General features: G+C 50.6%; 1 protein-coding gene across 2 annotated transcripts in view; it reads left to right on the top strand.

Annotated features, from left to right (window-relative positions):
• Positions 1–14,062, top strand: part of Dennd3 (DENN domain containing 3) — a 55,098-nt gene that overhangs the window by 14,711 nt on the left and 26,325 nt on the right. For both annotated transcript variants that reach the window (XR_005976183.1, XM_041672576.1), the window contains exons 6-10: positions 278–397; positions 760–978; positions 5,183–5,304; positions 10,520–10,675; positions 12,655–12,751. Coding sequence is in view for 1 of the 2 variants with exons in the window: in XM_041672576.1 (XP_041528510.1) it covers positions 278–397; positions 760–978; positions 5,183–5,304; positions 10,520–10,675; positions 12,655–12,751 (714 nt within the window). In the remaining variant the exon portion in view is untranslated. The remainder of the gene's footprint in view (positions 1–277; positions 398–759; positions 979–5,182; positions 5,305–10,519; positions 10,676–12,654; positions 12,752–14,062) is intronic.

Raw genomic sequence — 14,062 nt, 5'->3', positions numbered from 1 at the left:
AATTTGATACTTCTGTCGTCCATCCCTCATTGCAAGACAGGGTTTCTCTGTGGAGCCCTGGCTGCCCTGGAACTCTCTCTGTAGACCAGGCTGGCCTCGAACTCAGAGATCCACCTGTCTCTGCTTCCTGAGTACTGGAGTACTGGGATTAAAGGCGTGCACCGCCATGGCCTAGCTCTTACCACAGCCTCTAATGTGCTCAGTTGTCGCGTGTGGAGCATTTTGATCTCTGTTGTAGACAGCGCTCTGAATTATCAGTGGTTTTTGATCTTTGTAGATATTTAACATGAAGCCGCTGCAAGTTGTGTTTCCTTCTCGAGCCGACCCCGAGAGCCCCATCATTGACCTGGACCTTCATCTGCCCCTGCTGTGCTTCCGTCCTGAGAAGGTGTTGCAGGTGTGTGGGGGCCAGGACTATTGCTTGCTAGACAGGATTAAACTACATTTTGCAGTGCAGGCCACGGCTTCGGTGCAGCTCAGGGCTGGGGCTCATTGCCTCAGCCTCTCGATGTAAACCCCAGGACTGCCAAAAAAATAACGAAACCAGGAACCCATGCACTCAAAGTATCCACGCCCTGTGCCTAAATCCGACCCTTGCCGCTGCACACGTGCCTGTAAGCAGCCTTGGCTTCGGTTTTGGTAAACAGAGTCGGGGATGAGGCTAAAAGCAACCTCTGGTTCCGGGGAGGGGAGAGGGACTTCCCATGTGCAGCCCAAAGCAGCCAGAAGCGGAAGCCAACAGCGTTCTTGCTCCCCTAGATCCTGACCTGCATCCTGACGGAGCAGCGCATCGTGTTCTTCTCCTCAGACTGGGCCCTGCTGACGCTCATTGCGGAGTGCTTCGTGGTCTACATCCACCCGCTGCAGTGGCAGCACACCTTTGTGCCCATCCTGTCGGGACAGATGCTGGACTTCGTTATGGCTCCCACATCTTTCCTCATGGGCTGTCACCTGGACCACTTTGAAGAAGTCAGAAAGGTTAGGGAGGGAGCTCAGACTTGGGGGAAATGAACCCGTGTGACTCCATCGTGCGGCTGGTGGAGCGGAGCGCATTGTCATTCTGTCTGCAGGCTGCATGCTCTGGGCATCACGAGGCACTTGTATACACATGCACAGACAACACAGCGCGCCCTCTTTCCGTCTTTTCGTCTTTTCTGTCCCTGCACCACGTGCACACACTGTCCTGTCTCATTTGCTCGCTCTCTTGGTCTAGGGATGTGTTTGAAATCAAGATCCCTGTGATTCAAGGACCAGAGTCTTGTGTTAGCTTAGGTTCAGAGCGGTACCCGTGACTTGCAGCAGGCTGAGTGGGGGACAGACATCCGGGCACTGGAGTGCTGTGACCTCCAACCTCTGCTGGTAATTAGCTGTGTAACCTGGGTGAATCAGTCCCTCCCTCAGCCTCTTTCCTCATCTGTGAAGGGAGGCAGGGCGGGTCCTTGTGGGCATGGCTGTCACATGGCTGACTCGTAGACGGCCACTCTGTCACTGCTGCATGCTTCCTGCTTTGTTTTAAATGCATCCATTGCGCTTTGTTAACCCTTGGCATGCACGTGCGTGCAGCAGGCTGCTCACAGTGTTGGGGGCACCTGTGGGTCTGGCTGTTCACACTCTGTGTGGCTTGCACTTACTGAAATAGCCAACTCCTTCCTCTCTTAGCCATCAAAGGACAGCAAGTTTGCCAGGCTTGTTGCTACAGTGAGGATCAAGTGGGACATGGGGTAGCCCTTGGCGTGCTGTAGGTGTTTAACGGAGGGTCACTGTGCTGCTAATTGGAGATAGTATTTGTTGGTGACAGTCTCACACTGTTGCTGAGGCTGGCCTGGAACTCACTGTCATCAAGTGTTATGATCACAGTGTGTGGCTATGGTATGTGTTTAAATTTTGACCCGTCACGGATCCTGGGTAGATGGACAGCTGTCAGCTTGAAAATGTTTGACAGATACTGGGGTGGCTTCCCTTTGGCCATGATGGCAGTTATGGGGTTGTCCAAAAGTCCTTGTGTGAGCGAAGGTCTCCCTTTCTCTCTGGTATACAGCCCAGAGCAGAGCCGCTGAGTCAGCTCTATGGCTAACCACCTGGGACACAGCTAGGCTCCCCAAGGCAGCTTCTGGACTTGAGAACCCAGCAGGCAGTCCCGTCTCATGCCCTTGGTGACTCAGGGCCATCCACTGTTCTTAATGGCATCCACGGCTTTTCATGTGCGCATTGGTAGTAGACAGGGCAGGGAGAATAGCGTTAAATTAGTTTTGAATCATTTTTTAAAATGTATTTGTGCGTATGTGTGAGAAAGGGCAGTGGCATACATGCTGTGGCATGTGTGGAGAGGTCAGAGGAGGACATTTGGAAGTCATTTTAATTTTCCACTTTATGAGGCAGGGTCATGGTTCTGTTTTGATGCTGTGAATGCCACTGAGCTTCTGTGTGATTCTCCAGTCTCCACCGCCATCTCACTGTAATCCTCCTGTCTCCACATTCTCACTGTAATCCTCCTGTATCCACCATCATCTCACTGTAATCCTCCTGTCTCCACCACCATCTCACTGTAATCCTCCTGTCTCCACTGCCATCTCACTGTAATCCTCCTGTCTCCATCACCATCTCACTGTAATCCTCCTGTCTCCATCACCATCTCACTGTAATCCTCCTGTCTCCACTGCCATCTCACTGTAATCCTCCTGTCTCCATCACCATCTCACTGTAATCCTCCTGTCTCCACTGCCATCTCACTGTAATCCTCCTGTCTCCATCACCATCTCACTGTAATCCTCCTGTCTCCACTGCCATCTCACTGTAATCCTCCTGTCTCCATCATCATCTCACTGTAATCCTCCTGTCTCCACCACCATCTCACTGTAATCCTCCTGTCTCCACCACCATCTCACTGTAATCCTCCTGTCTCCACCACCATCTCACTGTAATCCTCCTGTCTCCACTGCCATCTCACTGTAATCCTCCTCCACTGCCATCTCACTGTAATCCTCCTGTCTCCATCACCATCTCACTGTAATCCTCCTGTCTCCACTGCCATCTCACTGTAATCCTCCTGTCTCCATCACCATCTCACTGTAATCCTCCTGTCTCCACTGCCATCTCACTGTAATCCTCCTGTCTCCATCATCATCTCACTGTAATCCTCCTGTCTCCACCACCATCTCACTGTAATCCTCCTGTCTCCACCACCATCTCACTGTAATCCTCCTGTCTCCACCATCTCACTGTAATCCTCCTGTCTCCACCATCTCACTGTAATCCTCCTGTCTCCACCACCCTCTCAGTGTAGAATGATGAAATTAAAGATATGTATTACCAACTGGGGATGGTGGTGCACACCTTTAATCCCAATACTAGGGAGGCAGAGGCAGGGGGATCTCTGAGTTTGAGGCCAACCTGGTCTACAGATCAAGTTCTAGGACTACACAAAGAAACTCCATCTTGAAAAACCAACCAATCAAACAAACAAAATGTGCATTACCACATATGACTTTTAATTTTAAATTTCAGTGGGCTAGGTGAAGAGAGAAAAAGAGAGGAAGGGGATGGGGGAGGAAGTGTTAGTTTGAGAGACAGACTTGCTATAGCTCAGGTGGGTTCAGAACTCACTGTTGTAGCCCTTGAACTTATGATCTCCTAACTCAGCCTCTGGAGTTATGGGGTTTATACACCACTATGCATAACTTTTTTTCTGGGCACTTTGGGTATGGACAAAAGCAGCGAAGGGAGCACACCGCACACTGAGCGCTTCTCACCCTCCCTGCAGTCTGCTGTCTGCCTGTTTCAGTTTCCTTGCCCTCCACACGTTTCCTAGAAATTTGAAGGAAATTCCCTGCCCCCCACCCCATAAGCTGTCCCATTTCTCCTGGGAGGGCGGACGGGTGAGCAGGCCTGTGTGTTCTTGCCAAAGCCAGTGACTCAGTGTTGAAAATAGCTTAGGAAAAGGCTGTTCAGACCTCCCCAGGAGGGTTAGGGACAGAAAACCTCACCCTGTGTGCCGTGTGGACCAGAAAAAATGGGCAGTACTAGGAGGTTTAAAATGGTGGGGGTTTTTTTATGTCATTCGTGAAAAGCTGTTTTGTTTGGGCTCCTTGGACAGGAAGCCCCCCACCCCCCGTATGTATTTACTTAGTAATGCTGGTTAGGAAACTTGCTGGGTAATTTATTTATTCTGGAAGATTCCAAGAGCAGCATTTTGGGTGTGTTTGGTGTTATGCTTTTCCTGAATGGGATCACAGAGAAGAACTGGGAGGGTCCCTATACTGTCATAACCTGGCTACATTTTGTGCACAGCTGGCCTCGGCATGGAGGGTAACATTGTGCGCCTCGCCAGGGGACGCATGTCTGCTCAGTCAGACATTGGTATCTTCTAAGTGTCCCTGTCTCTTTCTGCAGACTTGGGAGTCTTGGGGTCCAGTGCCACTCATGCCTAGTACCTGCCCTCAGAGATAAGACTTTAAGAGTCCTGTGATATGCATTTTTTTCAGAAATTCCACCACTGTATTGAGGTCACTCAGCCTTGTATTCTGGGCCCTGGGTGGCAGAGCTGACTGGACAGCTGAACGATACACTGGGCATTGAGTGTGGGGAGTGTATTTGTGGAGTTCTGGAATGTTCCTTCAAGGCGCCGTGAAGTACTCCATGTAGTATTTGTCTTAGGGTGATGGAAACTTAACAACTGCCTTGGTGCCACGACTCAGAGAAGGCCGATGGCCATCTACGTGTGAACCGGTTGCTCACTTTTCACAAGGGAGGGGATTCTGACCCTTGGTGCAGGCCAGGACATCCTCCAAGATACTGCTGAGTGGCAAGAACACTGAGTGAGCCACTCCCAGGGAGTCCTTAGAGTGGTCAGAGCCATAGAGACCCAGAGCAGAAGGCCGCGGGCCAACGGGAGGAAGAAGCAGCAAGTTAGCATTGAATGAGGACAGAGTTTCCTCCTGGGGACGATGAGTAGCAGTGAAGGCTGCAGAGTGGGCAGAACCGACAGTGTAATAATAAAGTGCACACAGCCGCTATTCATCAGACTTCCCCACCACAGAACTCCCAGCATCCTGCACGCCCGCGGAGGTGTTTGCACTGGGCCGGGTGGTGGAACACTGGTACTGTCTCAGCAAATGCAAACACTGTCGTGGGTTTTTTAAAGTGTGTGCAGACTCCGACTCATACCTCGACCTTTGTCTTGCAGGAGGCGGATGGTTTGGTCCTGATAGACATTGACCACGGGAGTGTCACCTGCTCTACGTCCTCTGACAGCGACATCGCTATCCCTGATGTCCCCCTTGTGCTGGCACAGACCTTCATTCAGAGGTAACACGAGACAGCTTGTGTTGGAGCACACGTATGTCCCAATTCTGTGTTTGCCACTTCTCTAATTTGTTATTCTCATAGATATTTTTCATACTTAGGTTTTGGACATTATTTTTGAAAGTGTATTACTTATATTTGGTGTTTTTGAGATAGGGTCTAACTGTATAGCTCTGGTTGGCCTCAAACTCACAGAGATCTGCTTGCCTTTGTCTCCCGAGTGCTGCAATTAAAAGTGTGTGCCACTCTGCCCCATTGTGAATATTTTTAAACAAAAGTGATTTGTCTTTATTCAGATATTGTCTAAATATGAATCACGGCGTAACGGAGGCAGGGCACATTGGAAACCCAGGAAGGTTCCAAGAAAGTTCTCAATGCTGTGTCCCCTGGGCCCTGTGCTGTGGTCTCCTAAGCTCGCTCGCTTGCTTATTCATTCATTCATTCATACATTCATTCATTCACTCATACATTCACTAGATAGGTGTAGGACATTGTGAAGTGCTTCTATTCAGCTGGATCTGCACCAGTGACAGCCCCAATGCTTCCTGTGCTGTGATACTCAGGGTGGTCATCTTGAGGGTGGTCTCCTCCCCAGCGCTCCTGTGTTTTACCTCCTTTGGTTCTTGACTGTGTGCTGGTTCTTTGGAGTTGACTCAGTGGACGTTCTCCCCAGAGGGCTAATTCACAGATATTCGATGCTATAAGGGCCCTGGGATCTCCACAGTGCAGAGGCCCTCATCCTTGGGTGGCTGGGGATGCCTGTGCTGGTAAGTCAGGAGGTGATTGCACTGTGACATCAACCTTCCCTGGCCCTGGTCCCAGGCTGGGCAGGTGTCACACACAATACCCTGCTCCTTTGAGTCGTACTGTTCCTGCTCCGCTCTAGAACTATTGTCCTTGGGAGCCGTAGGAAATGGTAGCAAGAGAGACCCCGCTGTTCAGTTCATGATTGCAGAGTTCGATGCCACATTACCTGGTATGTGGGTCTTAGGAGGGATGCTGAGGTTGAGGGACAGTGAGCAAATATGGCAGATAGCCTTAGACTTTGTGGCAAAGAGCCGGATTGGGCTGTGTCTGCTGAGGTCAGGGATGTGGCTCTGGAGGCCTGTGGCTAATTCTAGGGTTTTGCTATGTAGCCCTGGCTAGTCTGTAACTGGCTTTATAGCCCATGCTGACCTTCACTAGTCCTTGCAATCCTGCTTCAGCCTCCTGAGTGTTGGGACTACAGACACGAGCTACCGCACCGGCTCTTTGGTGGTTCTTATTGGTGATTTTCTTTTCCTCAGTACTAGGGGTCACACCAGGACCTTGTGCGTGTAAGGCAAATGTTCTACTGTTGGACTTAGGCCCCATCCCTTGATTGTTTTCCAGGCAGGGTCTCACTATGTAGCTGTCTTAGTTAGGGTTCTATTGCTGTGAGGAGACACCATGACCATGGCAACTCTTATAAAGGAAAACATTTAACTAGGCCTGGCTTACAGTTCAGAGGTTTAGTCCATTATCATCATGGCAGGAAGCATGGTGGCATACAGGCAGACACAGTGCTGGAGAACAAGCTAAGAGTTCTACATCTTGACCCTCAGGCAGTAGAAGCAATGGCATGTCACACTGAGCATAGCTTGAACATCTAATACCTCAAAGCCTGACTCCATAGAGACACACTTCCTCCAACAAGGCCACACCTCCTAAGGATGCCACTCCCTATGGGCCAAGCATTCAAACACCACAGCAGCCAAGGCTGGCCCCAAACTCCCAGTCTTCCTAGCTCCGACTCTGAGGGCTGAGGTACAGACATGCACCACTGCTCTCCCGGCCCCTTTGGTCCTTCTGTTGGGGGGACTGGAACCCTGGTCTGGGAGGCTTGAGCATGCTTGCTGGGCTTTCCTGACCTCTCACTCTGGCCTGGTGGGCAGACTTTTTGCCTGGATGGAGTCTTCTGCGTATTGGTGGAGCGTTCCTAGTCAGGAACTCCAAGATTTAAATACTTCAGAATCTGTCACATTTTGAGTGCTGACTCAGTGCCAGAAGGGGGAAATGCGTCACCTGAGCTCCTGTGACAGGTCACATTAAAAACCCAGGCTTACCAACATCCTGTGGGAAAGGGCCTTTATCTGTGAGACTAACGTAAATGAACTTGGTGTTTAGGTTTGGGCACAGCCTGAGATGTCTCACTGGCTGAGGGCAGGTATTCAGAATCTCATACTTGAGACACCTCTGCTCTCAAAGTTGGCTTCTTTCTGTTTTATTTGGGGTGTGGTGGGACTAGAACCCAGGGCCTCAGGACATGCTAGGCCAGGCCAGCACTCTAGACACTAAGCCCCACTCTACTAAATAAAACATTATGGATAAGGAACACTCAACCTGTGTATAGAAGTCAGCCCCTTGTTGTAATAGGGGCGGCGGGGCTGCGTTCTCGGCACCCTGCCGCCTGCACGGCTAGCTTTACCCGAAATAATTACACGGAAACTGTATTCTTTTAAACACCGCCTGGCCAATTAGTTTCAGTTTCTTATTGGCTAGCTCTTACATATTAATCTAACCCATTTCTATTAATCTGTGTAGCCCACGAGCTGGCTTACCAGGAATGATCTTAACCTGCGTCTGCTTGGAGTGGGAGAATCATGGCAACTCTCTTACTCAACTTCTTTCTCCCAGGATTCTGTTCTGTTTACTCCTCCCACCTATGTTTTAACCTATGAGGGCTAAGCAGTTTCTTTATTGCTTAACCAATGAAATCAACAGATTGATATATGACACTCCCACATCAGCCCCTGCCCATTTCTTCTGTAACTAGAAGGTTTTTGCACTTTTTTTTTTTTTTTGAGACAGGGTTTCTCTGTAGCTGGAGCCTGTTCTGGAACTAGCTCTTGTAGACCAGGCTGGCCTCGAACTCACAGAGATCCTCAGGCCTCTGCCTCTTGAGTGCTGGGATTAAAGGCATGCACCACCATCGCCCAGCTGCACTTTTTAAAAATTAGTTAATTTATAGGTATTTTACCAGCATGTATGTCTGTGCACCATGTATGTGTCCTGTGCCTAAGGATGACAGAAGAGGACACTGGGTTCCCTGAGACTACAGTCACAGACTGTTGTAAGCTACTGTGTGGGTGCTGGAGATTGAACCCAGGTCCTCTGGAAGAGCTCTGCCATCTCTCCAGTCCCCATCATCAGAAGTTTGAAAGACTCCAAAGTTGGGCTGGAGAGGTGGTTCAGCAGTTAAGAGCACTGTCTGCTCTTCCAGAGGACTCAGTTCAATTCCCAGCACCCACATGGCAGCTTACCACTGTCTATAACCCCAGTTCCAGGGAATCCAACACTTTCACATGGGCATTCATTGCAGGCAAAACACCAACGCACATAAAATACAAATAAATACATTAAAAAATAATGTTTATAAAGAAAGTCTCCAAAGTCAAGGTAGGGGAACGTGGGGGGTTGTCCTTCATGGCTGTGGGAGCTGGGGTCATGGCTATCCTGCAGCCACCTTGGAGTTTGGGTTGGACTCCTGAGTGGGATCTTACATTCCTCTTGATAAGCAGGGCTACTCCCCTGGCAGGGGGCAAGAGTCATTCCAAGCTAGCCTGGCTATTTGCTTTGGCTGAGAATCCAGCAGTGTCTGCATGGCTTGCTTTTCAGAATCCAAGTACAGAGGTGTGGGGTTGGGTCCCTGCTGTGGCAGGGCCCCCAGAGTGAGCCTGTAGGAGGAAGCATCTCACAGGGGTTCAGTACAGGAACATTGTTTTGTAAACCTGACAGGTCCATATGCTTCTAAGCCTGATCCAGGCCCTTGTGGGCCCTCCTCAACTGTCCTAAAAGGCAGAACACATCTATTCAGAGATGCTTGGCCAGAGAGTCATAGGGCAGTGATCTTTTCTCCCAGATTCCCCTAGAGATGCTGATGAGAAGTGTCCATCACCTTAGGTCAGGGATAAGGGCCCTTTTTCGGGTGTGCTGTCTGTGCATGCGTGCACGTGTGTGTGTGTGTGTGTGTGTGTGTGTGTGTGTAAGTAAGATGAGGTTCTATAGGGAGTGGCAAGCTTCTTACACCCAACCGTCCCTGAACAGAAGGCTCGGAAAACGCCACACCACAGGTAGCACCGTGGTGTGGCCCATGCAGGGAAGTGGCTGGTATTCTGTGCCCTGTTCTGTGTTTGGCATTAACATGCAGTTGTCATGACTCTGTTAGGCAGGAAGGTCCCAAAAGGCCTCACGAGTCAGGTCAGTCAGGGCTGGCACTCCTACTCGGCAGCTCCTCGGGGTGTTAGCAATGAGTCCGGAACATCACCCCAACCTGCACCAGCTTCTTATGGTCCATGTTGGGCCCTGCAAGCTGACTATGCTCATGGAGGATTGTGGGTACCCATGAGCCTCTCCACCTCACCCCAGGGGCTCCCACTACCTTGTATCTTCTCACATTCATAGCTGCACACATGGGGTCTGTGTTGTCCCCTTTATCACTTCTCATGTGTAGCCAACTTCTCTTGTTTTCTGTCTCCTCTACTCTGGCATAAGCCCCATGCAGTAGGGTCTCTGTCTGGCCCACTCTCAGTACCGTGCCTGGACTACACTGGGCACACGAGGAACATTTGTGGAACAAATGTGTGTTGCTTCTGTCTGTCTAAAATACACTTGATCTTAGCCAAAAGGCCTAGAAGTGATTGTCTGTCTAAAATAACAGACTTGTTTGCTGATGCCCAGAGCCTACCCTTGGGCAAATCTCATATCCTTGAACTGCTGGAGATCGTGCTCAGGGTTAAGTCCCTAAGCCCCTCTCAAAAACACGGGTTTTCGTGGTAATGGGAAGGCCAGGTCCCATGCTTGGTGGTGGCTCTCAGTGAGTCCCTCTTTGTGCTTGAGGTCTCGCAGATGAGCCAGTGGTCAGCTCCCTCCTAGGCCATGAATGGTGGCACTCAGGACTTGTAATGCAGGACACAGAGTGGCTTCTGGTCCTACCTGGCCAGGGGATGCTGCTTCCAGGAGCAGTGGTTGACAGTCCTGGCAGCCCTGACACAGGAAGTACTTGTGTTCTGGAAGGAGGCCCGCTCCTTTTAGGTAGGCCTTCAGGTGGTGATATTTGGAGGTGAATGAACTTTTCCGGTCCTGAGTTTGTAATGCTCCCCCACACTGTTGACAGACACCAGAGCATCTTCAAGTACCCATCTGCTTGGCTTCTGCTCATGTCACACCCAGCCACTCAGCTTGGTCTGCCCTTTTCCAGAGTCCAGAGCCTCCAGCTGCATCCAGACTTGCACCTTGCCCACCTGAGCTCCAGCACAGACTTGAACGAGGGCCTCGCCCGCCGCCGAGCCTGGCAGCAGACGCTCAACTGTAAGATCCAGCATATCACCCTCCAGCTGCTCGTCGGCATCTTCAGGTATTTCAGAGCTCATCACGGCGTCTGGGCTTGGCCACTGAGCTCATTCCCCAGCCTCTCCTCAAGGCCCGAGCAGATAGTCTCCACCCTGCCCAGCATCCTCCCAGCCTTGACTCTGTCTCTCTCATCACTGGCCACTTAGATGGTGGTTTGCAAGGTGACTTCCTGGGAGATGCTGCCTGCAGACCCAGTCAGTGTCTGTGTGCGCTGGCTGAGGGCTCAGGGTCCGTCAAGTGAGGGTCTGTTCCCGAAGCTAATTATGCGACAGTTGGCCATTTCCGCGGCACTCAGAAGCCTGATGGTGCAGCGTCCAAGGCACTCAGGACAGATGAGTGTGCCGGCTTTACTGCTAGGAAGCTCTTTACCATTGCCTACTGCCTGGTGTGTGGCAGTGCCACCTGAACTGCCATTAGAGCCGAACTGTCACTTAGGACTTACGTTACAACCTGGGGCCCTTTCTTTCTTCCAGCTGTTCTCTTTCTCTTACTGCATCTCTTCCCCCTCTAGCTGCTTGTTCCCTGCATCCCTAGCAAAGGAGGCTCTGAGGCAGGCTCTGGTCTGTTCTGGAAGGGTGTCCGCTCAGGAGCGATTAACACAGAACCATGGCGTTCTCCGTGCTCTGTTTCCAAACTGAAACTTAAACAGTCTGTCTTTTTTAATGTCTTCATGTACATAAAGCAATTTTTTGTTGTTGTTTTCGAGACAGGGTCTCTCTGTGTAGCCCTGGAACTCCCTGTGAGATCAGGCTGGTTTCGAACTCACAGAGATCCAACTGCCTCTGCCTCCCGAGTGCGGGGATTAAGGGTGTACGCCACCACGGCCCAGCTACATAAAGCAAACTTTTTTTTTTTTTTTTTATTTTTCGAGACAGGGTTTCTCCGTAGCTTTTGGTTCCTGTCCTGGAACTAGCTCTTGTAGACCAGGCTGGCCTCGAACTCACAGAGATCCGCCTGCCTCTGCCTCCCGAGTGCTGGGATTAAAGGCGTGCGCCACTAACACCCGGCTTCTTTATTTTTTTTTAAACAACAACAAAATACTTTCTATCCAAGTGTGGTAGTGCACGTATGTAACCCCAGAATTTGGGAAGGAGACAGAGGTAGGAAGATCGGTAGTGCAAGACTGCCCTCTGGGGGGGGGCTGGAGAGATGGCTCAGTGGTTAAGAGCATTGCCTGCTCTTCCAAAGGTCCTGAGTTCAATTCCCAGCAACCACATGGTGGCTCACAACCATCTGTAATGAGGTCTGGGGCCCTCTTCTGGCCTGCAGGCATACACACAGATAGAGTACTGTATACATAATAAATAAATAAATATTTTTTTTTAAAAAAAAAAGACTGCCCTCTGGGTTTGGGGCCAGTTTGTGCTATATGAGACTATTCTCCCTACTCCCAAAACAAAGCAACCAGCAAATGAGATTCTAGACTGTAAAACTCTATATCCCTCGATGAATGCACTTTTACTCACTGGTGGGAAGATACTAGGCCATCCATCTGGCCACACCCTGCAGGCCATCGGCTATTTATATGTCCCTGTGGCTTGGAAAGATTGTCAACTGAAGTCCCACGAACTTATCACACGAGACAGGTTATGCAGTGGAGGAGGAGGGACTTGTCCGGGACAAGCTAGTAGTTGAAGCATTGGCGGCATCTGCATGCCCTCAAACTGACGAGCACCATAGCTGATTATTGAGTCTTAATTGGTGTAAAGAGCTGAGGCTCAAGGAGGAGGCGGCAGCATTGTTTCCCGCCTTCCTCCTAGTTGGTGTAAAGAGCTGAGGCTCAAGGAGGAGGCGGCAGCATTGTTTCCCGCCTTCCTCCTAGTTGGAGAAGTGATGGCGATCATGTACTCCATCTTGATGCTGTCGTTCTGGGGATGCAGTAAGTTGTGAAGGGTGTGTCTCTCAGCATCATTCTGCTGCTAGAAGACAGTGTGCTTTTGCACGTTTGTGGTTCAGCACATGACCCCCCCTTCTCTTCGCTAGGGAAGTGAAGAATCACTTGAATTATGAGCACCGCGTGTTCAACAGCGAGGAGTTTCTCAAGACGCGGGCAGCAGGGGACCAGCAGTTTTATAAGCAGGTGAGAGGGTGGGGCTCGGGCAGTACCACCCACTCACTTCTCTGTTGAAACATCTCTCGAGGAAGGCGTTTTCGGGATCTCGTACTGTCTCATCCACTGTATTCGCTTTTCCAGAAAGAATGTTTTTGCCTGGTTTTCATTCCTTGACTGCCTTGATTTTAAATTAGCTTTGGAGTATAGTCTATTTTAAATAAGAGACAGTTATAGGCAGGTGGGTTTGGTGGACTGTGGCACATGTGCAGACGTGGGTGACCATGCCCTCAATCAGAGCATCAGTCCCCTTTCCCTGCCACCATCCTCTGGCCTTGCAGCCTCTGCTCTGTCCACGAGGAGAGCTTGGCCCATTTTCCATTGACACACTGCTGGTCCTTTCTTTCTCTTAGGGACTGACCTGAGCTGTGTCTCAGCAGCTTCCTCAACATTATTCTAGAGTTGGGGTGGAGCCCTCTCTCTCTCTCTCTCCGAGACAGAGTTTCTCTTTGTATCTGCCCTACCTGTCCTGGAACTACCTCTGAGGTTCAAGGTGGCCTCAAACTCACAGAGATCTGCCTGCCTCTACCTCCCAACTTCTGGGATTAAAAACGCGCACCATCACCGCTTGGCAAACCCACTGTTTCTGCCCATCCCTTAATGACTGGTTTGTCCATCATACAAAGCGTGCAGGGTTTTGATCTGGTCGGCATCCCTGTGGAGCCCCTGTGGGTTTGTGAGACACCTTTGAGGTGGGAAGAGTCGTCCGTCTCCAGGGTCTAGGTTACACCACTCACGTGTATGGTGTGACTCCCACATGACTCTTGTGTGCCTCTCCACCCCCTTTCTGCCCTGCGTCCCTCTTGGTGTCCTCTGTTCTCTTATAGTGATCCAGGTCAGTTTGTGGTCCTGCCCATCTGGGTCAAGGCTATCCTTACTAACTCTAGTTATTCACAGAGTGCGGCTGTCCATCTTTTTACATGGTCTATTTCTTCCCTGCATCTTCCTACACTGTTTTGACTTTGAGTTCCTGGTGTGGATCTTTCTGGATCTCCATCCTCCCAGTAGATCTGGGCACCTTTTACCTCCTTTTCCTGCCTATGTTGGGGGTTGCCTGTAGTCTGAGAATTTCCTTGCCAGATGGCAACCCATACATTTGGGTAGAAACAGCCTCAGTGCTATGGAGTCCCCTGTGGAGTCAGGACCTTGGGGCTGTCTGGTTCCTGACCTGGCTGAGACAGCCTGTGTGCTGAGGAATGTCCCGAGGTCCCTGGGGCCAGAGTCACATACACTACAGGGGCAGCTGTTGTAGTGGCCGGGTGGCCTGGGCTTCTTAGCTTT

The sequence above is a fragment of the Microtus oregoni genome, unplaced genomic scaffold (genome assembly GCF_018167655.1).
Source record: "Microtus oregoni isolate MIOR12 unplaced genomic scaffold, Mior012 000022F_ref0000154, whole genome shotgun sequence".
NCBI lineage: Eukaryota > Metazoa > Chordata > Mammalia > Rodentia > Cricetidae > Microtus > Microtus oregoni.
The sequence above is the reverse complement of the archived record's forward strand: the minus strand, read 5'-3'. Positions and strand labels throughout refer to the sequence as shown.